Here is a 23,009-nt window from a genome sequence, read left to right as displayed (position 1 = left end):
ATATTGAATCACTCCAACAGATTTTTACTGGAATATGTATCTTCACACTTTCCCTGCAAAGGTACTCAATTTCCCAAGGTAAAATATGCCACTGAAGGAATGTTGCCCCTGGCTCTCACAGAGTTTGGTTCACAATTCAGTATATCTAAGAGTGGACCAGCAAGTGTTGTATCGCTCTGCATGGAACAAGAGAAAGAAACATACACTCCTAGGTTTTAGTGTGACTACACCTTAAGAAATGAACATTTCTGAGATATTTAACCAAAACAGCTTATGCTTTGAGAAGCCCCACGCTCTTGGCTTCATGGAAGTGAGTTTGGCACAGCTGAAGTGAAGCGTTCTAACACAGTTTATTTGGAATCGGTTTGGTTTGTATACACGCTCCTAAAAACTAATTGTAATGAAAAGTATGTCTAAGGGCATAGGCTAATGTTAGCTTGCCTCAACACCTAGAATCAATACTTTCCTCAATGTACTAACATGTAATCTGAAGAACAGAACACCAGTGGTGGTTCAATGACCTGTGAACTGATAGAGCCTTAGATTCTTCTTCACTATGTGTACACCTTATTTGAAGAAGTGAGTCTATTGGAACACTGTTGGAGGACAGAGAGCCACTGAACTGTCAAATTGCCACTACAACCATATTAAGGTGTGCCTGCTGCTCTTGAACAGAATGCAATTGTATTATTCTGTTGAGAAAGAACACCGGTGATGAACCCCTTTTATTATCCAGTGTGTTTTCATAGGTTCTTCTGGAAATACTCTTGAACATGTGAATCCATGACCATTATTCAAAAGCCTTACACTCTTTGTTTGGAATTGATCAGTTTCCTTGTTAAAATGGCTTGAATACGTGGATTGATTACTCTGTCAGTTATCAAGAAATAGGCTGAATTTGTCACAGGGTATTTGAAAAATAAGTTCAGGAGATATCATTCATTAACACGGCATAATTTCATCATTTCACACTGAGCAAAAGGTTTTACTTTGAATTCTCAGGAGCAAACAGTTATCTTCACTTATGTAAATGTGGATATCGGTTCAAACAGTGAAATGTATGATGGATCCATGACATGACACTGATTCATTAGGTAAGACCTTTAGAGAATGTATGTAGAACTAAATAGAGTATAGATTTCATGTACTGAACATTGCTGTAACCAAAATGTTTCATTTCTGCAGCCCAGTCTTTATTTGCTATCCCGATGATTTGTACACTCTTCCAGGCAAACAACTCCTATCCAAGGAAGAAGAGGAGTATGCTGAAAAGTTTCCTCATCTTCGTGTACCAAGTGACTCTTCCTCTCATATACGAAGGAAGGCAGAATGCTGCATTTACGTACGACAATGCATGCCTCTCCAATGTAAACTATGCCACGCATACCAGGCATAATTAGTGTGTAACTAATGGAAATCGATACCCAGGTCAACTGTACAAGTGCATTTTCTCTAGAACACTCCTCTTGTTCTAATTCACAGAGATGTTCAATGTGAAAAACACATGGTATTGTCAGTGTCTTCAAATTCTTGCGTTTACTCCTTGGATGTACACATCAAATGTTTAAACTACATCACTATAGATGTGTTCAGTTTCAATGGCATATTTGTAACACAAGGAGTTATCAATCTTTCCATTGATTCATTCCAGTCCATACGTAGGTTCACTGTTCTCAGTAGGAATTATGCGGAACAAAGTGCTACAGAAGAAACCACTCTTATTCCAAGTATCGCCTTTAAAACTGGGTTTCAAAATGTCCCAATCTTTGAAACCATTACCAACACAGAACACAAAAGGAGATAACTTTTGATTCTACACATAAGTGTGTCCAGTGCTAGTTGTTCTTTCCAGGAGATGCCTGGATCTCTCCACAGCACGAGGAGAGTGTACATTAAAATGTTTCATGTTATATTCTAATGTGCTAACACTTGAAAAATCCCTTTAACTTAAAAAGCTTTGTGCATTTCTTACCATTGCAGGTAGGTTTTCCTAGGATTTTTATACAAATGCCCTTTTTGTTGTTAACTTTCAGAACTGTATACAGTGATACCTCGGTTCTCGAACATAATTCGTTCCAGGAGGACGGTCGAGAACCAAATTGTTCGAGAACCGAAGCAATGAAACCCAATAGGAAATAATGGAAACTGGATTAATTCGTTCCAAGCCCCAGAAAATCCCTATTTACTGGCCTAATTTGTATATAATATGTAGAAAAACATAAGTCTCAACAAGAAATAAAAGTGTACAGTATGTCTAAGGGTTAAATTCAGTGTAAAGCGTGACTCTCTCCAAAAAGCGTGACTCTCTCCACAAAGCGTGACTCTCTCCACAAAGCGTGACTCTCTCTCTGCACTCACACTGATGACGCAAGCAAGGCGCGCTGGGCCGAATGAACGCCATTCGGCTCAACTCGGCTCATCTCGGAAGTTCGAGTTCCAAATATTTGTTCAGATTCCAAGACAAAAGTTTCTCGAATCTCCTGGTCGAATACCGATTTGGTCGAAATCCGAGGCGTTCGAGAACCGAGGTATCACTGTACTGTGATGAAACTGCTGATGAGTCCTCAGGAATTAATGTGCATCAGCCCACAGCTTTTGCTCACAAGTTTCTTCAGCTCTCTGGAGTAGCTCTCTTCTGGGACGAGTTTTCTGCATCAGCAAAATCTTCTCCAGTGTGTTCAACTGCACCAGTGGTAAGAAAATCAAAATAGAGAAACCAAAACTAAAACACAGAGTTTTTAAAAGGTTTAAATGAGAGCTATTAAATGTTGCTAGGACATATAATGTGTTAATGAGTTTCCATCTGATCTGCACGTTAGCACAACTATTCAGTAGTGGGACATATTTCAAGAGATTTTTAAACATTCACATTTATAATTGATGCCTTTTTGCTGTGTATTAATTTTATAGACATTGGGGAGAAATGGTATATTAACATATAATGTCCTTATACAGTAAACACAGGAAATCAAAAAATGTTCACATTTACTTTACATAGTGATTGTATTGCTGAAAATTAATATTACATATCTTATCTTAAAAAAGGTTTATATTAAGGAGCTTTTTATTCTTTCTAAGAGTAGAGAATCCTTTTCTGTATCAAAATCAGTTATTCTAGAATTTGTCTTTTATGTTGTTTCACAAAGCAGATTTTCTTAATTATAAAATGTCTATTTAGTTTTCTTATTACTGTAATTTAAACAGATGCTGTGCTTTTTTTCATAAAGTCTTTTTCCATTGTCTTCATTACCAAGGTACTGTGCTAACATACAGCTGTGTTTCACACTAGCTGGAAGATACCGCTTTATCTATTGTAGCTTAATACAGTTTCACATGTCAAATACTTTATTCTTCTTAAGTTGACATTTGTATTTTGTATTTCAGTTTATTTACAGTAACATACTTTATTCTTAATATATTATTTTAGGAAACTGAGCCAAAGCTGTCACCTAGCTGGAACCCTAAAATTGTCTATGAGCCACACCCACAGATAACGAGAACTTTACCAGAGGTAGCGCCCTCTGACCCAGTGCAGATTGGAGTGCTAATTGGTAGGTTGGAGTTGAGTCTCACGCTGAAACAGAATGAAGTACTTCCTGGAGCTAAGGGTGGTATTTATTTTCTGTAGTAAAAAATGAAATAAAACTACAAGTATTCTTTAATCTATGCAGTGACCCCTGATGGGCACTGTAGACTGTCCTGGGATGAGGGGACCCACTGTCCTGGAGTCAGCATTTTTACTCTGGTCTGATGCCTGTGCCCTTCTGTAGCTCTGGTTTTAGAGTTGCTGCCTACACTCACTTTCCCCGACTCTCATAGCTCCAAAACATTAATTAGGTCAGATAATTAGGAATGTACTATTAAAGAATATCTTTCTAGCATCACAAAATAAAGTTTAAAGGAGGAGAGATTTGGAAAGCAAGTTGATTGAAGTTGTTTAATTATATGTAAGAATATCCACCTTATGTGTATTTTTAACCTAATGACCGCTTTAAACATATTATTATTATTATTATTATTATTACTATTATTATTATTTTCATTGTTTTTTAGAGAGAGTGGAAGGGAGGAAGGGGAAGGGAGGGAGAAAGAGAGAAAGAAAAAAAACATTGACAGGAGAGAGAGACACTGATTGGTTGCCTCCTGCATGACCCCGACCGGGGCTGGGGATCGAATCTGCAACCCAGGTAAGTGCCCTTGACCAGAATTGAACCCATGACCCTTCGATTGGCAGGCTGATGCTCTAACCACTGAGCAAAACCGGCCAGGGCTGAATGACTGTTTTTATAGTTGTATAATACTTGTGAAAAGAAATTAATTTTTTTCATGATGTCTTATAGGTTTTTGAAGACTCTGTAAAGACAACTGTACTTGTTTCTTAGGGAACAATATTGAACAGTCTGTTGGAGAACCAGGAAACATACATGGTTAAACATGTATTTGTCAAATTTTATTTTCAGACTTTGGAAACAAATTTTCTGTATAATTTCTATAAAATGTGGTTTCAATTGAGAAGATGTGTTCACTGGCCCACCTAGCTCTAGGTGTTTGCGTGACTACTGTGTGACAGGCTGGCAAGTTCTTGAGATAGATGCAGAGATGAATGGAATTCAGTCTTTGCCTTTTAATAAAATATGTACTGTGGGGGATAGAAATTGCTGTGGGAACATGGAAGACGGAGCCAGGAGTTCTTTCTTGGATTGGAACAACTTACTGGAATTGGAGGAGGGAGGAAGGTGGTGATTAGAATGACAGCATTCCTATTATTGCTTGTCCCCTTGCCCCTTTGTTTACTGCTCTGTCCTACCTCAGATGGTATGAAATCTTTTTACCAGGTCTTAAGCCTCTTTATTAAATAACAGGAGGGGAGTGTTAATGCAGCAGAAAACCATAGGTACGTGGAAACACTGCAAAAACTCTTCCTGCCTGGTAACATCCCTGGGAAACAAATACACCCGTGCCACTGGGGCTGCGTTTGCTCTTTCTCCAAGAAGGAAGAACCATAGCAATAACTTGATGGTTCTGTTTTGAGTAATTACAGATAGTCCTCAGCATTGATATATTTGATATTGGTGCTAACCCAAACTTTTACACATTATGTACTGATTTGTATAAATGCCTTTTATATGTTACTTTTGGATATCTGTGTATTAGGTGAGAAAAGAACGTCAGGAACTCTTGCATGGTGGCGCTGTCTGCCAGCCAGTGTTTAATATTTGGAGATACTACTGTCCTTGCCTTTAGGTTAGTTTTTGTGTAGTAACTGAGTATTTGAGTATATTTTGTTCTTATTTAATGAAAGTGAGTACTAAATGGAAAAATAAAAGTTCTAGATATTAGCATTGAGAAATATATATCTCATGAACTTAATACAATATAGATCAAGATGGCATTAATTAGGGTGCTCAAAGTGGTGTATCTTCAGTCTCTTTCTGATGTTCATTAGACTTAAATCTTCAAACTGGGTTCAGAATGTTGTGAAAGAGTTTATGTGTGTTTTTTAGTTCTCTGAGACTGGTATCTACCTCAAATAGTGTGTAAAGTCTGGTGTTTCACATACTCAGTTTTAGCATATATTTTCAGGAGTGCATTATATCGAAAATAGGGGACTGCCTGTATTGAACTTACAGACATTTTGTTTCAGTTACTGTGTTACATGGAGTTTGAAATTTATTTTAGTGTTATATTCTATAGATGTAATGTTTTCAATACTAAGAAATTAAAAAACAATTTAAAAAATGTTGGCATATAATCAGAAAGGGAGTTTTCCCCAGTGTCCCCAGTCCTAACTCCTTGCTGATTTATGGCCTGCAATGTCAGCAGTCAGTAAGGAGCCCCATAAAACAAGTCCTGTATTTACATAAGAAACATCCAGACCTGTATAGAATTTTTATATGAGTTTATTTGAGACAACAGTTGTTGTTATTTGAGAAACTGACAACAGTTTCCAGGAAGGAAGGTGTCTCCTGCTTTTGAGAATGACAGTTTTGTTGTTTTCTTTTATGCATTTGAAATTGAGGGAACTAAGGAGGATTATATGAAGGTGGGAGAAAGGAAGGTGGGAGAAAGCAAGGTGGGCATTGTATTACAGAATAGTTAAGGTTATGTGCTCTCAGTAAAGAAGTTACATGGCTAACTGTGACTGCCCCATGACCTGCCTAGTTAGGAATTTATGATCAGTTCACCCTGTGAATTCACTTTCTGTAGAACCCTTTTTTCATCCATACCTCTGTGGACAGAATGGAAGGAATGGGGACTTTCCATCTTGGTCAGCATGGGCTAAAATCCTGGCTCTGGATCTGTTAGATAGCCTTGTATAAATCACTCAGTCTCTGTGACCTGTTTCCTCACCTGTAAAGCAGCAGCAGCACTGAGCATGAGAGGAAATACCTTGAGAATGCCTAGTGTAGTGCTCTGATCCTCTAAAAAGGAGAGGAGGATGATGGTGATGACTGGAGAATTCTTGGTCAGATCATGGGCATCTCTCAAAATCATGGTGTAATTTCTTTAATTTTTATTTCTAGAACAGAAGAAATTTGTTTTTCTCTTTGGGAAGATGTCATTTTCCAAAAATAAATATTTTATTAACTGAGTTATTTTTAAATTGCAGTAGGAGTCAGTGTTAGCATTAGAACTAAAAAAAGGTGAATGAAAAGTAAGGCAGGCATATTCAACTCTTTAGAATGTGATATACAGAGCAGAGTGATTGTTTTTTGTTTTTTCAGATATACTTCATAGAAATCAGGATGAGAGTGGGGTGGGGCTTTTATTTCTAGAAGAAAAAATGGACAAAGAGTTGAAAAAGAGAAGGCCACATGAGCGTTGTTCTTCCACTGGCATTTTTGATGTGGCTCACACTCCCGTGCCCAGCCGAGAACGGGCTCTGTGGAACACAGTGGGCATTTCGAGAGCACACCATTGGTAGAAAATGTCCTTATGTGTTCTGCTCAGGAGTGTTATCCATGGGCAAACTAGGAAAGCCAACTTTATTTTCTCTTGGTTTAAAATAAGCTTTAAGGATTATGATTTAAGTCTTTTGAAATTATGGTGGGAATAAAGATTCTACTACTGCTATCTTAATATTCTTTCTTGGAGACTATGTCATAAGGCCTCCTCAAATACCTTAAATACTCAGAAAACTTAGACAAAAACTATGACATTGAACTTGTCAACATGACCTTTCTCAGGAGGATTTTCCCTCTTATAACAGTTTTGGTCTTATGATTTAGATAGTGTGAATTAGTAGAGAAAATCTTAGGTGAAAGAATCCAAGACTGAAATAATCAGTATTCACCTCAGTGTATTAAAATATACTGGGACTTGTGGTGATGAGATTATACAGAGTATTATCCTGAATGTTTTTCTTTTTCTTTTATTTTTTGAAGTTGGATATTGATGGACAGATAGACTCTATTCCTCTATTCCTGTCCCCAAGACAGGTACACTTGCTTTTGGATATGTTAGCAGCTATTGCTGGACCAGGCAAGTATAACTCTGTTGTTATTATTTTTAATTATTTAAAACTTTTTAGTTAAGTCTAGCTGGTGTGGCTCAGTGGATTCAGTGTTGTCCCATGAACTGAGGTTCCAGTTCAATTCCTGGTCAGGGCACATGCCCAGGTTGCTGCTCAATCCCCAGTAAGGGAGCATGTAGGAGGCAGCCGATTGATGTTTCTCTTTCACATCAATGTTTCTATCTACCTCTCTCTCTCTCCCTTCCTCTCTCTAAAAAAATAAAAACATATTTAACACTTATTAGTTAAAATACACAACACACATATAGGACATTCTCTTACAGAAGAATGTGTGAAATTAAAGATGTACTGTAAATAAGAATCCTAAGTAGCTAAATTTGATTGAATTATTTATTTAGTTATTATTTTAATCCTTATTGGAGGATATGTTTTTATTGATTATAGAGAGAGAACCATTGATTGGTTGGGTTGCCTCCCCTATGTGCCCCAACAGGGATCGAACCCTCAATGTAGGTATGTACTTTGACCAGGAACCGAACCTGCAACCTTTTGGTGTTTGGAATGACATTCCAGCCAACTGAGTCACCTGGCCAAGACTGATTGGATCTTATAAATTGTGTTACCATAGCAGAAATTAGCATTCAGATTATTTATGTCACCATCTTAACTTTTTCAAAATTGTCTGGTTTACTTCCTTGGTTGGGGATAGTATTTCATACAACTTAGAAAGTATAATTCCTTAACATAGTAAGTAGCACACATTTTTAATGACTTATGTGTCAAAGATAAGATTTTTGTGATTTTTAGCAATATGCTTGAAGTTATTGTTTATATTTCTGACTCATATTAAACAGATATGGTTTTGCACTGGCAGTGCTGTTAAGTTGCTGTGGTATTAAGGCTGCTGGGAAAGGGAGTTAGTAATGAAAGAACGAAAGATCCTCTAAGAAGGGATACCTTTCTAAGTTAATCTAATTACAGCATTGCAGTGATAACCACAGCACGGGCACACACTTTTTTTTTATCCTCACCCGAGGATACTTTTCCATTTTTTTGTTCATATAGAGTGGGAGGGAGAGAGAGGAAGAGAGAGAGAGAGAGAAACATTGATGTGAAAGGGACACATCGAGTGGCTGCCACCCTTTCGACCAACCAGGGCCGGGGACAAACTGCAACCGAGGCATATGCCCCCAGCGGGAACCGAACCCGGGTCTCTCTGGACAGCAGGCCGACTTTCTAACTGCTGAGCCAAACTGGCCAGGGCTACTGTGTCGCTTTTTGATTGTGTAGTTTGTTTTATAAATCATAATTTTACCTTAGGAAAGTCAGTTCATAGAAATATTGCCGTTGGTATTGGATAAGTGGGTTTTGGGAGAGAAATGATTAAGTAGCTCCAAATTTAATTACTGTTTTGCTTTCCTTTTGCATACCTGTAGAAAATTCTAGCAAAATAGGGTTAGCTAATAAAGATAGAAAAAAATCGACCCATGCAACAGGAAGAAGAATATCGCATTCAGATGGAATTAAACCGGTATTATTTGAGAAAAGATTCCCTCTCTGTGGGTGTATCTTCAGAGCAAAGCTTTTATGAGACAGAAACGGCTCGTACACCTTCTAGCCGTGGTAAGCAACTCAAAAAGTTGACACTAGAATTGTATGTTATCATCATAGAGCAAAGTGAACTTAATTTTGGTCACTGTAAATGGGGTTAAAGAACAAAAACTCCATACTGTAAGAAGGTTTACATTTCTAAGCTTAAATTTCTAACCACAGCATTACAGTGATGTGCTACAGTATCCTTTTTTGATTGTGTAGTTTATATAAATCATGGTTTATTCTAAGGAAAGTCCATTTACAAAAATGTAGATTTACACAAGAGCTAAATGGGGGTAATTCTTCATTTTGTCAAATTCTTATGTTGCTCACATAATGATTTATAGATTCCTTTAAATAGGACCCTTTCTTTGTTAATCTATTTATTATATGTAAATATAATCTTTATCCAGTTTACTTTGCACTTTGAGGTGTTTTAGCATGTATGAGTACTAATACCCTAAATAATAAGAATCAATTTAAATATGGAATGTTTAACTAAATAGAAACTTAAAATCAACTTAAGTAATTTTGACCATAACAAACTTTATTTTCATAAGGGCAAAAAATTTCCAGAAAGAAAGAAGTGCAATGTAAATAGAATTCAAAATAATACATGCAGTTCTTTTTTTATTTCATGATTTTAAAAAATGTATGTTTCTATTGATTTATTTTTTAGAGAGATAAAAACATCGATGTAGGAGAGAAACATTGAATAGCTGCCTCCTGCACACCCCTACTGGGGATCAAGCCTGCAATCTGGGCATGTGCGCTGATCCGGAATTGAACTGGGACCTCTCAGTTCATGGGACGATGCTCAGTCCACTGAGCCACACCGGCTGGGCTCATTCTTTCTTTCAAAGAAGTAGCAGTATTCATTTGAAACCAGAGGTTGCAAGATACACACATACACACACACACAAACACATAAAATTTTAAAATCTGGATTTTAACTTCTAAATTATAACGTGACACTTAAAAATATAAAGTAAGGTAAGCCCTGGCCAGTTTGGCTCAGCAGTTGTGAGCATTGGCCTGCGGATCAATGTGTCGTGGGTTTGATTCTGGCCAAGGGCATGTACCTTGGTTGCAGTTCGTCCCCGGCTCTGGTCAGGGTTGTGCCGGAGGCAACCAGTTGATGTGTCCATCTCACGTAGATGTTTCTCTTTCTCTCTTCCTCTCTCTCCATCTCTCTCCCTCCCACGCTATCTGAAGATAAATAGAAAAATATCCTCAGGTGAGGATTAAAAAAAAAAAGGTAATACTACATATTATATATTAAAAAAAATAAATTCACCACCAAGATAGCATAAACTTTTGTTAACCTATGTTCAGTTGAGTTTGTTTGTTTTTTTTTTTTAGATAGAGTGGAAGGGAGGGAGAGAGGGAGAGAGAAAAACATTGATATTAGAGAGATACATCAATTGGTTGCCTCCTGCACAACCCTGACTAGGGCAGGGAATTGAACCTGCAACCCATGTACGTGCCCTTGACTGGGAATCGAACCCAAGACCCTTTGGTCCTTGGGCCAACGCTCTAAGCGCTGAGCCAAACCAACCAGGGATTAGTTGAGTTTTTACTGTGCCATTTATGTCTTAGATCCAAATAAGTTACTCCACTGGAAATAACATAAAATTTAGGGTATCACTGTAGCTCAGGTAATCTGAAGGACGAATATTATATTAATGTATATTTATTTAATTATGTAGATTTTTGGAATTATAATACAATTGACAAATCTTAATTCTCTCTAGAAGAAGAAGTGTTCTTCTCCATGGCTGATATGGACATGTCCCATAGTCTCTCTTCTCTTCCACCCCTTGGAGACCCCCCACATATGGACCTTGAGTTATCATTAACTAGCACATATACAAATACTCCAGCAAGATCTCCATTAAGTGTCACTGTGGTAAAGTATTATTTAATTTTTGTTTTATTCTTGAAAACTTGCTTCTAAATTTATTACTGTATTCATTTGCTCTTTAAAAAATTATTTTATAGCTTCAGCCAACATGGGGAGATTTTCTTGATCATCATAAAGAACAGCCTGTAAGAGGGTCAACATTGCCATCTAACGTAGTTCACCCATCACCTTTACAGAAGACTTGTAAGTGAAAATAAGACATTTGTTGATGGTTTCACCTGAAATTTTAAAAATTTAAAAATAAAAAAAATGCTGTTCTGTTTTTTCTTCAGTTTTTTGGGTGGGGGGGAATAGGCCATTTACAAAGTTTAGAAAGAAAATGAAGCACTTTTGAACAATTCACTGTGAAGTATTTTAGTATAGTTGTGCATTCACTGTATTTTTTGAGTATTTAAATACTTAAATATTTTTAGTAAAAAGTACATCGTAAGTTTCATATTATTGTTGCAGTTTAAGTATCTCAATCAATCATCTGATTTTAGTTTCACTCTTTATACTTTCCTTGAAAGAGAACCTCAGATTTCTTCCCTGCAAAATTTGATTGGAATAGACATAGACTTAGAGGAAAATTTGGTGAGCAGCTTGGGTTAATATTTGACTTTCCCAATACAGTTTTATTAATGCAAAGCTTTGCTCCTATGTTTCCTATTGCAGCATATGCTTGTACTTTAAGTACCAGGGATCCTAGCAATAAAATGCAGAAAGATAACAGTTTATTTTATTTGACTTGTTTAATATCATTCAAACTATTGTATGGTCACCTGTTTTTGAAAACGAATATATGAGTAAATGTTTTATATTTTGGATACAATGGATTGTTTTTATATATAATTTTAACATGTATTTCAGCTCTCCCATCTAGACCTGTTTCAGTGGATGAATCCAGGCCCGAGCTTATTTTTAGACTAGCTGTGGGAACTTTTTCAATCTCTGTGCTTCACATTGATCCATTATCACCACCTGAAACATCATTGAACGTTAATCCATTGACACCTCTGGCAATAGCTTTCTTTTCTTGCATAGAAAAGATTGATCCAGCAAGATTTTCAGCAGATGATTTTAAGTCTTTTCGAACAGTATTTGCAGAAGCTTGCTCACATGATCACCTTAGGTAAATGCTCTCATATTTATTAACGATCCTTGAAAAAGAATCAAAAGTGGACTTTTGTGTTTTTTCTATCTACCTAACTCCATTTATTTTTCTAATTCAGATTTTATTTGTAAATAAGTGGAACGAGTGAGGCTTTCTTCCAGTGCTACAAATATATTTACCATAGAATCTTTCATTCAGGTCATTTGGCATGTGAAACATTTAGATATAAACTCCAGATAATCTGGATTTTGGAGATTATCTTTTCTTTCTTTTTTCCCCCTGCTTTATTATTTTTTAAATTAATTAATTAATTTATTTTTGTTACAGATGTTTCTCCTTTTTTGAGATTATCTTTTCTTTAGCTCCCTGCCCTGCTCTTGTCAAATTTCTTTGACCAATTTTGACACCATTACAATCGTAAAAATAGTTGTTGTTGGTACTGGCTTAGCAGAGATGGCAGTGGTGGGAAGAGTAGGATGAACTTATTAGAAGGAACTTGGAAATGACCTGTATGCCACTGGCCATGAGGAAATGATACCAAGGCTGATCGAGCTTAAATGCTACATTTTCACCTTCTGCTTAAGAAATCAAAGCTGTCCAAATAGCCAATGATCTATTCATGGGTTGAGTTCTAAAAGATGAGATAATTAAATTAGTGAGTATAATATTGTTAATGCGCACATGCTATTTATTTTAACATGAAAGTGACCTGTAAATTGTGGAGTCGTGTTTTTTTATACAATAATTTATACAGTATATTAGTATATTTAGAAAATGTTTTGGGATTTTATTTTAACTTTTTTGAAGTATTAAATTAATATGCAAATTAATTCTTTATACTTGGCAAAAGAAATTCTGCAGGTTGGAACCGTAGTATTTATTTGTAATTAAACTACAAAAAAACATTTAAAAAATTTTTTTTCTTTATTGATTTTAGAGAGAGAGATAGAAACATTGATGAGAGAGAACATCGATTGGCCACCTCCTGCATGCCCCCCACTGGGGATCAGGCCCACAACCTGGGCATGTGCCCTGACTGGGAATTGAACTGGCAACCTGTTGGTGCATGGGTCAATGCTCAGCCACTGAGCCACATCGGCCAGGCCATAAAACATTGTTTTCTTTCCGTTTTTGACAAGATTCCAAGTGTCTGTCAATAGGAAATATAACAAAAGCAATAAAAACTAGAGGAATATCTTCATTTGAGCTCCATTGAAATTTTAAAAATATTTCATGATGCTTTTAGATAATTTTAAGAAACTGTTACATATGTATGTTTTATGGATTTTAAACATTTTATGCACTGCAGTATACATTTTAAAAAGTGGAAGAAGGAAGGGCAGTGTTGGGAAATAAATATATCCTGGAATAATTTCCTATCAACAGAACCGGTTTCTTTATCTTATGTCAGGGAAATTTTAAATAATCTTTCTGGTTAATATCCTTAGGAATATTAGTTACAACTTGAATTTGTCAGAATAGGTAGGTAATTGTTATACTTTAATAACATTTGTGCACTATTTGACACATTGTTCAACCTGGAACTAAATGGATACTCTTAAATACTGCATGTCTTTTGATAGATTTATAGGTACTGGCATCAAAGTATCCTATGAACAAAGACAAAGATCAGCTTCCAGATATTTTAGTACTGATATGTCCATTGGTCAAATGGAACTTTTGGAGTGCCTGTTTCCGACTGATTTTCATTCTGTTTCTCCTCACTATACCGAGGTAAATGCTAAATACCTTAACTTTAGATTATTCTTTAAATCCGTCTTGCTTTTTAAGACTTGTATGAACAGCAATGATTTTCTTAAAAAAAGGGGATAGGAAGTCATATAGGAAGAGGTGTGTGTGTGTGTGTGTGTGTGTGTGTGTGTGTTCATTGTGTTTTGTTGAAACAAAATTTTAAGTATGGCATTCAAGTTTATAACAGTCTGTTACAAATTTTAATTTAGAGTTGACTTGTTTTAGAGTGGCAGATAGGTTATGGGGACAAATGACTTCATTTTACTCATTTTCTATGCACTCTTTATTTAAGAAGACTTCTGTTAATCAACAAATAACTGCTATGTGCTAAGCACTGTTGAAGACAAATGAAGTGTCTTGTGTTCTTTTATTATTAATCTGTTTTTATTTCTACCCTAATAGTCACATAGTCCTAATATTGTGTCTTAGGGACACTTTTCTTTTTTTTTTTTTTTTTATCCTCACCCGAGGATATTTTTCCATTTTTTGTACAGATAGAGTGGGAGGGAGAGAGAGGAAGGGAGAGAGAGAGAGAAACATCGACGTGAAGGGACACATCGAGTGGCTGCCACACGCACGACCCAACCAGGGCCGGGGACAAACTGCAACCAAAGTACGTGCCCTTAGCAGGAACCAAACCCGGGTCTCTCCAGACCACAGGCTGACGCTCTAACCGCTGAGCCAAACTGGCCAGGGCTTAGGGACACTTTTCAAAGCTATCAAAGTGACATTAGTTGCTCTTACTTTGCTCTCATATATTTTTTTTATTTCAAAGCACTTTCTTGGGCATTTATTTACTTGAATACTTCCCTACATTTTTAGATGAGATACTAAGTATCACAGAAGTTAACTAACTTGTCTAAGATTTATATTGATAGTAAGTAACAATGAAAACTTAAAGCAAGGTTTTCTGACTCCAGAAAATTATTCCCAATATTATGTTAGCACCTCTGTTAATTCATGTGATTAATTATAGCTTAAAATCTTACTTTTAATTTATTTTCATCTTTGTTTTTAAGCTTTTAACATTTCATTCCAAAGAATGGACTGATTCTCACCCCCCTGTATGTCTTCAGCTTCATTATAAGCATTCTGAGAATAAAGGACCCCAGGTAAGACATCTTTTTCTGATTACCACCTGTAAATTTGTTGTTTTGTTGTTAATCCTCACCCAAGGATATTTTTCTATTGATTTTTAGAGAGAGTGGAATGGAAGTAGGGAGGGAGAGAGAGAAAAAGAGAAAGAAACATGGATATGAGAGACACATAGATTGGTTGCCTCGTACATGACTCTGACTAGGGCTAGGGATTGAACCTGCAACCCAGGCATGTGCCCTTGACTGGAATTAAACCCATAATCCTTCTGTCCCTGGCCAGTGCTCCAACTGCTGAGCCAAACCGGCCAGGGCACCACCTGTAAATTTCTATTTGATACATATTTTGTCACAAATGGAAGGTTTTAGCATAGTTTTATACTATTGTTAGTGATTATATTAATGCTTTTCTTTTTTTTTTTTTTTAAAGGGTAATCAAACAAGACTTAGTTCTGTTCCTCAGAAGACAGAATTACAAATTAAATTAAATCCAGTATTTTGTGAGCTGGATATCAGCATTGTGGACAGGTTAAATTCATTGCTTCAACCACAGAAACTTACTACAGTAGAGATGATGGCATCTCACATGTATACTTCATATAATAAGCATATTAGTTTAGTAAGTATTCAAAAGTTGCAAATATGAATCAGAATTATTTCTACCTAATAGGCTTATTTGGATTATTTCTGAGCCTAATTATTCTTAATAAATTAAATAGTATATACTATTAAAACAGCATTATTGGTAATAATGAAAAAACGGAGACATATTTTATGTCAAGGTACTAGATAGCTAAATCAATTTTGCTAATATACTGAAACTCTCTACACCCACGTTAATGATTATGAAGATGGTACAGCAACATGAGCATGAAGAAGTAAACTTCCACTATAACTGTGTGAATGAACTCAATGTATAGAGAAAGAATGAGTAGAAATAGGTCAGTTGGTAGCATTGATTATCTTAGAGTAATAGAATTAGATTTCCTTTCCTTTTCTGTGTTATCTGAGTTTTACAAACTGATTCTATCTTCACAAAATTTTAGCTATTCACACATTTTACAAAATATTTGAGCCACCTATAAAATGCAGCCCATATAAGATATACTTTTGAAAATGGAAACATATTAATGATATTATGTTATTGAGCATCACATTATGTCACTTGCACTTAGACCTGGTGTCTGGTTTCTTTTCTAAGCAAATTAAATAAGTCAGATTTGAAAGAAGTCTGTTAGGAAGTTGGGGGCTGTAGAACCAGACCCAAGATAACTTTGGTTGAAAAGAAAGGGGAAAAGATATTTTATTTTTATACTTTATTTGTTTCTTCCTCAATTAGTGATGATATTCACATTGAATCAGCATTCTTTATTTTTTGTCACCAGTTGCTTGTTATTTTAAGTTCTGTGGCGCTAATGTCTAAATTTGCTGTTAGCCATAGATGTTTTGGGATGGTGGTTTAATCTCTTGGGCTGAAGTAAGAGTTAGTACTGGAAAGTCAAATAGGAGAGAGAAAGAATAGTTTTGTTAAAAATCCAAGCCTAGCATAAAAGGGAGTTTTCTAATCTGGGAGGTTAGAGACTGATTCATGATGGTATACCCTGGACTAAAGCTTTATGTTTTAATACATTTTAGAAGAAAAATAGAAATAGCCTTTTATCAGAAGGACATGTCCTTTGAACTTTTTATTGTAACATGCCTTTGAGTAAATGGTACATATATATTTGGTTTCTAAGAGCCATTCCATGGGATCGTACCCTTCGGTTGTATGGGAACTCAGAGTGAGTCATTTAGTGAATATTTATTTAAGAACCCATGGTGTGCTAGGGTCTGGGTTTAGTCCAGGAAATACAAAGATGACTCAGGGATGGTCCTTTGCATTTGGCTTAATTAATCTGATTTCACATTCATATTGAGTCTTTTAAGTAGCGTATTTGTGGATAAATACTTCATATTGAATATTGGGTGCTATTAACTGTTGAATTTGTTGATAGCTAATTTACATGTTTTTTTTTTAAATCTGTGGTAAAATATATATGCCTATGTCTTCACTTTGGTTCAGCTTGCTTATTATTTATTTATTTATTTATTTATTTAATGTGGGTTTGCCTTTGGCCAATAGTTCTGGCTTTTGTCTGTAGCAATCTGATTATAAAATTTCACTACACTAAACTAATGTGGTAGTGGTTATTTTGAATTATATTTTAATGTACTATATTAAATGAGGAAATAGTGACTATACATATTGTAATGTTGACTTGAGTACTAATGTCATTTATGTTTATTTAATTTAACATTTGTCTTGTTTTAAAAAAAAATTTTTTGTTTTAGCACAAGGCTTTCACTGAAGTATTTCTAGATGACTCACATAATCCTGCAAATTGTCGGATATCAGTACAAGTTGCCACACCAGCATTAAACCTTTCTGTTCGCTTCCCAATCCCTGATCTTCGATCAGATCAAGAAAGAGGACCATGGTTTAAAAAGTCACTTCAGAAGGAGATTCTTCATTTAGCATTCACAGATCTAGAATTTAAGACTGAATTCATAGGAGGATCAACCCCAGAACAAGTTAAACTGGAACTTACCTAGAGAACTAGTTGGTAAGATTGAACATTCCTGTAAAGGAGTCAGACTCTCACCAAACAACTGCTGCTGAAACTTATAGCCTGAGAAAATGTCTGTGACAGCTGCAAAATATAAAATTAAAGAACATTATTACCAGTATTGTATACAAATATATAATAGAAGTCAGTTCTTGGAAAGAAATTTCTAAGCATGATGAGTTATTCCCCTCGTTACAGTACTTCTTCTCTCCAGGGGAGTGTGGTGCAGTTGTCTGCATTTCACCACCAGCCACGCGTTCCGCTTTCTTGGAGGGCTGCTGGTGGCCAGAGCTCGAGTGCCAGCCACTCTGTGCTAGCCATGGCACTGAGCGCTTCACACACGCTCTCGTTTTCTTTAATCATCATGCTTATGGAGGCTCGTCACTTTCAGTCATTCTTGTCATTTGTAAGTGAGGAATCTATAGACTTAAGCAGAAGGTCATGTAGCAGTAGGTGGCAGAATCTAGATTCAGACCCAAGTCTGACACTAGAGCTTGAGCTTTTTACCGTCATACTAATTTCTAATGACTTTTCTTTGTTTTATGTTTTTATGCATTACTTTGTTTTTGTCAGCATATACACTTAGAGTGAATTGAGTCTGTGAAGAACTCGGGAAGGTTTTGATGTTTTAAAAAAAATTTTTAATTTCTTAACAACCTGCCTCTGCCACTGCACCTCCCCTCTGCATCTGCCCCTTCTAACCACACCCACCCTCTGCTCGCCTCCTGCTCGGGAATAGGCTGCAAAGTTCCCTCCCTTTTTCTCTCTGAGTTTTTACACATTCCTAGAGATATTTAAAATTGTTGCCAACTGTGACTTGATGAAAGGGCTTTTAGGGGTTATCTAATCTTCTCTCTCATTATTCTGGAGGGAAGTCATTCTTTGTAAAATGCAGAGAATAGACATATATAGGCTGTTGTGAATAGAGGTAATTCTTACAGTGCTTGATACAAAATCTACATTTAAGATGTAGTTATTATCTCTGTGTCCCTAGATTAACTGCATAAAGTTTTATGAAGAAAAATCACTGAGTGGCACTCAGTAAGTGGTACCTGCTGTATTTACTATACATTAAACACTGGTACTTAAAATTTTGAGTTTGAACAGAAAACAGTATCATTAGATTATCTGCACATTGTGTCCCCACATGTACACAAGAAACAGGAACAAATGCATAAATGCTGTAGAACTTAATGTTGCATTATGTTCCTGATTTAGAGGACCTTGGCTCTCCTAATGAGGAAAGTACCTTTTAGCCCTTGAGAAGAAATACATTTTGGTTAATCAGTCTTATTTTATCAGGGTCATTCCAAGAAGATAAGGGAGAGCCATCTATTCAATTTCTCCACGTGTGTAGTGAAGTAGATGGAGATACAACATCATCAGATGACTTTGACTGGCCACGGTGAGTAAGCAGATGGATATGATACATACATTTAATGAGATTTTCCTTTAAAAAATAAATTACTATACTCTTTTTAATGGTCATTTTGGCTACTAAATTTAAGGTAAAAATATCCAGCATTGATGAGAGAACCCAGAGGAAGATGAACAAATGAAATAAAAAATGTATTTTGAATATTGCTCTATGAAAGGTGTCTGTTAGGTGCTATGAGAGATGGAAGCATAAGATGTGTTCTCTGGTCTCAAGTTACCTAGTCTAAGTGGAGGGACCAAAGAATCACTATTTTAAAAATAGTTCAAGCCCGACTGCTGTGGCTTAGTGGATTGAGTGTTGTCTCATGGACTGAGGTGTCCCGGTTGGATTCCTGGTCAGGGCACGTGCCCAGGTTTCGGGCTTGATCCCCAGTGGAGGGGGCATGTAAGAGGCAGCTGATCGATGTTTCTCTGTCACATTGATGTTTCTATTTCTCCTTTCTCTCTAAAAAATCAATAAAGACACTAAAAAAATAATAAAAATAGTTCAGGGTTGCAGTAGAAGAGATGTCATGTCACCGTTTGATTAGTTGTCAAATGAATTTTATAGTCACTGATGCTTTGGGACAGTGTTTTTCAAATCTGGGGAGATTTGCTAAAATACTGGTTCTTAGGCCCTACCCTGGATTCTTGGATATAGTTTGGGCATCAGTATAGCTTAAAAGTTACACCAGGTGCCTTGGTCGGTTTTTCTCAGTGGTTAGAGCATCAACCTGAGGCTCGAAGAGTCTCGGGTTCAATTTCCAGTCAAGGGCATGTACCTGGGTTGCAGGTTTGATCCCTAATTAGGAAGCAGTTGTGATAGTTTACAACTAGAACCAACTGATACCACCTACTTAGTAAAGAAGAAAAAAACATTCTAGATGCAACACATGTCTGTCTTATTTGGGGGTGCATGCCTCATCATGACAATGGGCTGATGTAGTGATAAAGAAGAGACCACACAACCTTCTGCTAGTGATGTCCAGCAGAGGATGAACACAAGCCTTTTATTCAAATTCCTAAAGGAAAAGATGACTTTGTTGTTACAATTCTGAAAATATTCCCTAATCAATTCTCCCCTTTTCCATTTGAACATTTTTTATAACACATGGTGTCCTGGGTATGTAGATATTCTGTAATAGCAGAACAGACTGCATGTGGAAGGATTGCGGCTAGAATAAATAGAATTCTTAGTGAAATTTAAAAATAATCTTTGTATCCTCAAAAGGTCAGAATTTCAGTTAGCTAAGCATAACATGTTAATGCCTTTTATTTACTTGTTTCATCAATTCCACACTTTTAAGTTTACAACTCAGAAATGGGTGGATTAGATATAATTAGAGTTTGTAGAGAAGCTAAATCCCACCATTAATGTTTCAATCAGTGGTCTTTGTATTAATTTGCATAAAAGTTAAAGTTTTGCAGTTTATACATCGATCTTGATTTTTAAAATTTTCTTTGCTCTCAGAATTGTACTGAAAATAAATCCACCAGCTCTGCATTCCATTTTGGAGAGAATAGCAGCCGAGGAAGAAGAGGAGGGTGGTGCTCATTCCCTGAAGGACTTGTGTGATCTGAGAAGACCAGCCCCCTCTCCCTTTTCTTCTCGTAGAGTCATGTTTGAAAATGAACAGGTAAAATAAAAGGGTAGCAAGCCATGAAGGAATTATCCTCCATCGGGTAGCAATGGCTTTAATTCTTTTTCTTTAAGAAAAATAATATACTGTTTGCCCTAGGTTTTTAACTCCAGGGTTGAATAATATTTTTTTTTCTTCGTTAAAGTTTAAAGTTACATGCTTATTGCTGACATATAAGGTTCTATGTCTAGAGTAAGAAGATGCAACTACTATTTTAAACATATGATGGTTATTTGATGAATTTTTGTGCACTAAACTATTATATTTTAGATGGTGATGCCAGGAGACCCTGTAGAAATGACAGAGTTTCAGGATAAAGCAATCAGCAATTCTCACTATGTGTTGGGACTTACGTTACCCAATATTCATATAACACTACCTAATAAAAGCTTTTATGAGAAGCTTTATAATAGGTGAGTTAAACACACTTAGTTGAATCTTTGGGTTGGACTTTTCTGCCTAACTGCCTTCCTACCTCCCTATTCCCCCTTTTCTTTCCTTGCTTCAGTATTATCTCCCACCTCAGTGTGCTTTGTATGGTGCTGATTATAGAACCATTACTATTAACGGTGTGCTCTCGTCATAGTAGTTTCCTGACCAGTGTGTCTGGTAACTGTGTTACTTGTGTGTGAGATATTTATTCCCTTTGCCCTCATGTTGGCTGGTTGCCCTGTCATCTTACCATAGGTACTGAGCAAATACCTCTTCTGTGTGTGCAATGACATGTGTAGAGTTGGGAGATAATTATGTAGACAGCAACAGATACTGGGATAGACTCAGAATCCTGGAATCTTTGTAAAGGAGCATCCCTTCTCAGAGTTCAAAAAAGGATCTTATTTGAATGATAAACTCTAACTTAAAAACTTCTGTATAAAAATGTAAATTTAGAGATGGCGGCGGAGTGAACGGAGCTACCCAGACTGTCTCCCAGAACCAAACTGGAATTACAACTATAACACAGACAAATCGACGGGAATAACCAACAGAAAAGCAGCTTGCGAGGACCATACAACGAGGGACACTGACTCCATCCCGGTAGGCTTGCAAAGGCACGAGACTGGGCTGGGAGCCCATGGTTGGCAGCTCGGCAGCGGCCTTAGCTGTAAGCGGCGCCCTCGGGTCACACTCCCAGGTGGCCCCACAGCGCAGCCGGGACAGAGCCTGAAACAGCCACAGCCACTCACCTTGGGCTCCGGCAGAGGGAGGGCAGACTGGACTGGAACTGTGTCAGGACACTCGGGGTTTGGAGGGCGCTCAGAGCTTTGGCTGAGTGCAGCCACTCAGGTCGGTGGCCACACTGCTCCTTCCCAGGGCTCTGAGGAGAGGCAGCAGCCCCTCCCTTGGAGATCCAACCCCACCCTGTGGGCCATTGAAGTGTTAATTGAGGCTCACTAACAAGCAGCATCTGCCCCACCCTCATGAAAGCCCCTCGGCTGAGCACCAGAGGGAGTTTTTCAATCAACTGACAACCCAAAACTCATCAATTAACATAGACTGCTAGCTTCCAGGCAAAAAGCTAGAGGATAACAGTACGTTTCCTGGGCTGGCAACTTTAACCAGGAAAGTAAGACTTGACAGTGGTGTTCAACGTGGGTCCTCCCTCGCTCATCTAAACACAGGAGAGGGAGCCACAAACAGCAGAACACCAGGAGAACTTGACAGGCTCCAAAGCCCACAGTGATAGCCAAAATGGTGAAACACAGAAACAGAAGCCAAATGAAAGAGCAAGACACCTCCACCGAAGATGAGATCAATGTGGAGCAATTGGGCATGTTAACAGAGCTAGAATTCAGAGCCATGATCTTGAGGAAGCTGAACACCATGAGTAAGGACATAGAGACACTGAAAATAAGCCAATTGGAAATTAAAAACCAACAAGAAGAGATAAAAAATGACATATCAGAAATGAAAAACTCATTGGAAGGTTTAAAAAGCAGAGTAGGGGAAGCTGAGGACCGGATCAGTGAATTAGAAGACAGGGTAGAAAAATCAACGAATCAGAAAAACAAAAGGAAAAAACTATTAAAAAACAGGAAGACAGCTTAAGAGAACTATGGGACAACTGGAAACGTAACAATATTCGCATCATAGGAGTCCCCGAAGAAGAAGAAAAGGAGCAAGGGATAGAGAATATATTCAAAAAAATAATAAGAGAAAACTTCTCTAATTTGGTGAAGGAAGAAGGCATTCAAGTTCAAGAAGCACAGAGAGCCCCAAGTAAGAAGAACCCAAACAGGCCCACAACAAGACACATAGTAATTAAAATGCCACAAATTAAAGACAAAGAGAGAATCCTAAAAGCAGCAAGAGATAAGCAACAGGTTACCTACAAAGGGAACCCCATAAGGCTCTCAGCTGACTTCTCACAAGAAACACTACAGGCCAGAAGAGAATGGCATGAAGTAATCAAAGTCATG

General features: G+C 37.0%; 1 protein-coding gene across 1 annotated transcript in view; it reads left to right on the top strand.

Moving 5' to 3' along the window:
* LOC118637829 (autophagy-related protein 2 homolog B-like) overlaps positions 1-23,009 on the top strand; it is a 79,215-nt gene that overhangs the window by 25,785 nt on the left and 30,421 nt on the right. Inside the window, 15 exon segments of the mRNA XM_036273470.1 lie at positions 2,569-2,693; positions 3,428-3,607; positions 7,386-7,482; positions 8,911-8,948; positions 8,950-9,097; positions 10,822-10,976; positions 11,069-11,174; positions 11,841-12,102; positions 13,668-13,818; positions 14,856-14,948; positions 15,361-15,549; positions 17,262-17,533; positions 18,825-18,941; positions 20,424-20,589; positions 20,863-21,005. Of these exon segments, the coding sequence (XP_036129363.1) occupies positions 2,569-2,693; positions 3,428-3,607; positions 7,386-7,482; positions 8,911-8,948; positions 8,950-9,097; positions 10,822-10,976; positions 11,069-11,174; positions 11,841-12,102; positions 13,668-13,818; positions 14,856-14,948; positions 15,361-15,549; positions 17,262-17,533; positions 18,825-18,941; positions 20,424-20,589; positions 20,863-21,005 (2,242 nt within the window).

This window comes from Molossus molossus, unplaced genomic scaffold (genome assembly GCF_014108415.1).
Source record: "Molossus molossus isolate mMolMol1 unplaced genomic scaffold, mMolMol1.p scaffold_m16_p_1, whole genome shotgun sequence".
NCBI classification, from domain to species: Eukaryota; Metazoa; Chordata; class Mammalia; order Chiroptera; family Molossidae; genus Molossus; species Molossus molossus.
This window is presented reverse-complemented; position numbering and strand designations above follow the sequence as displayed.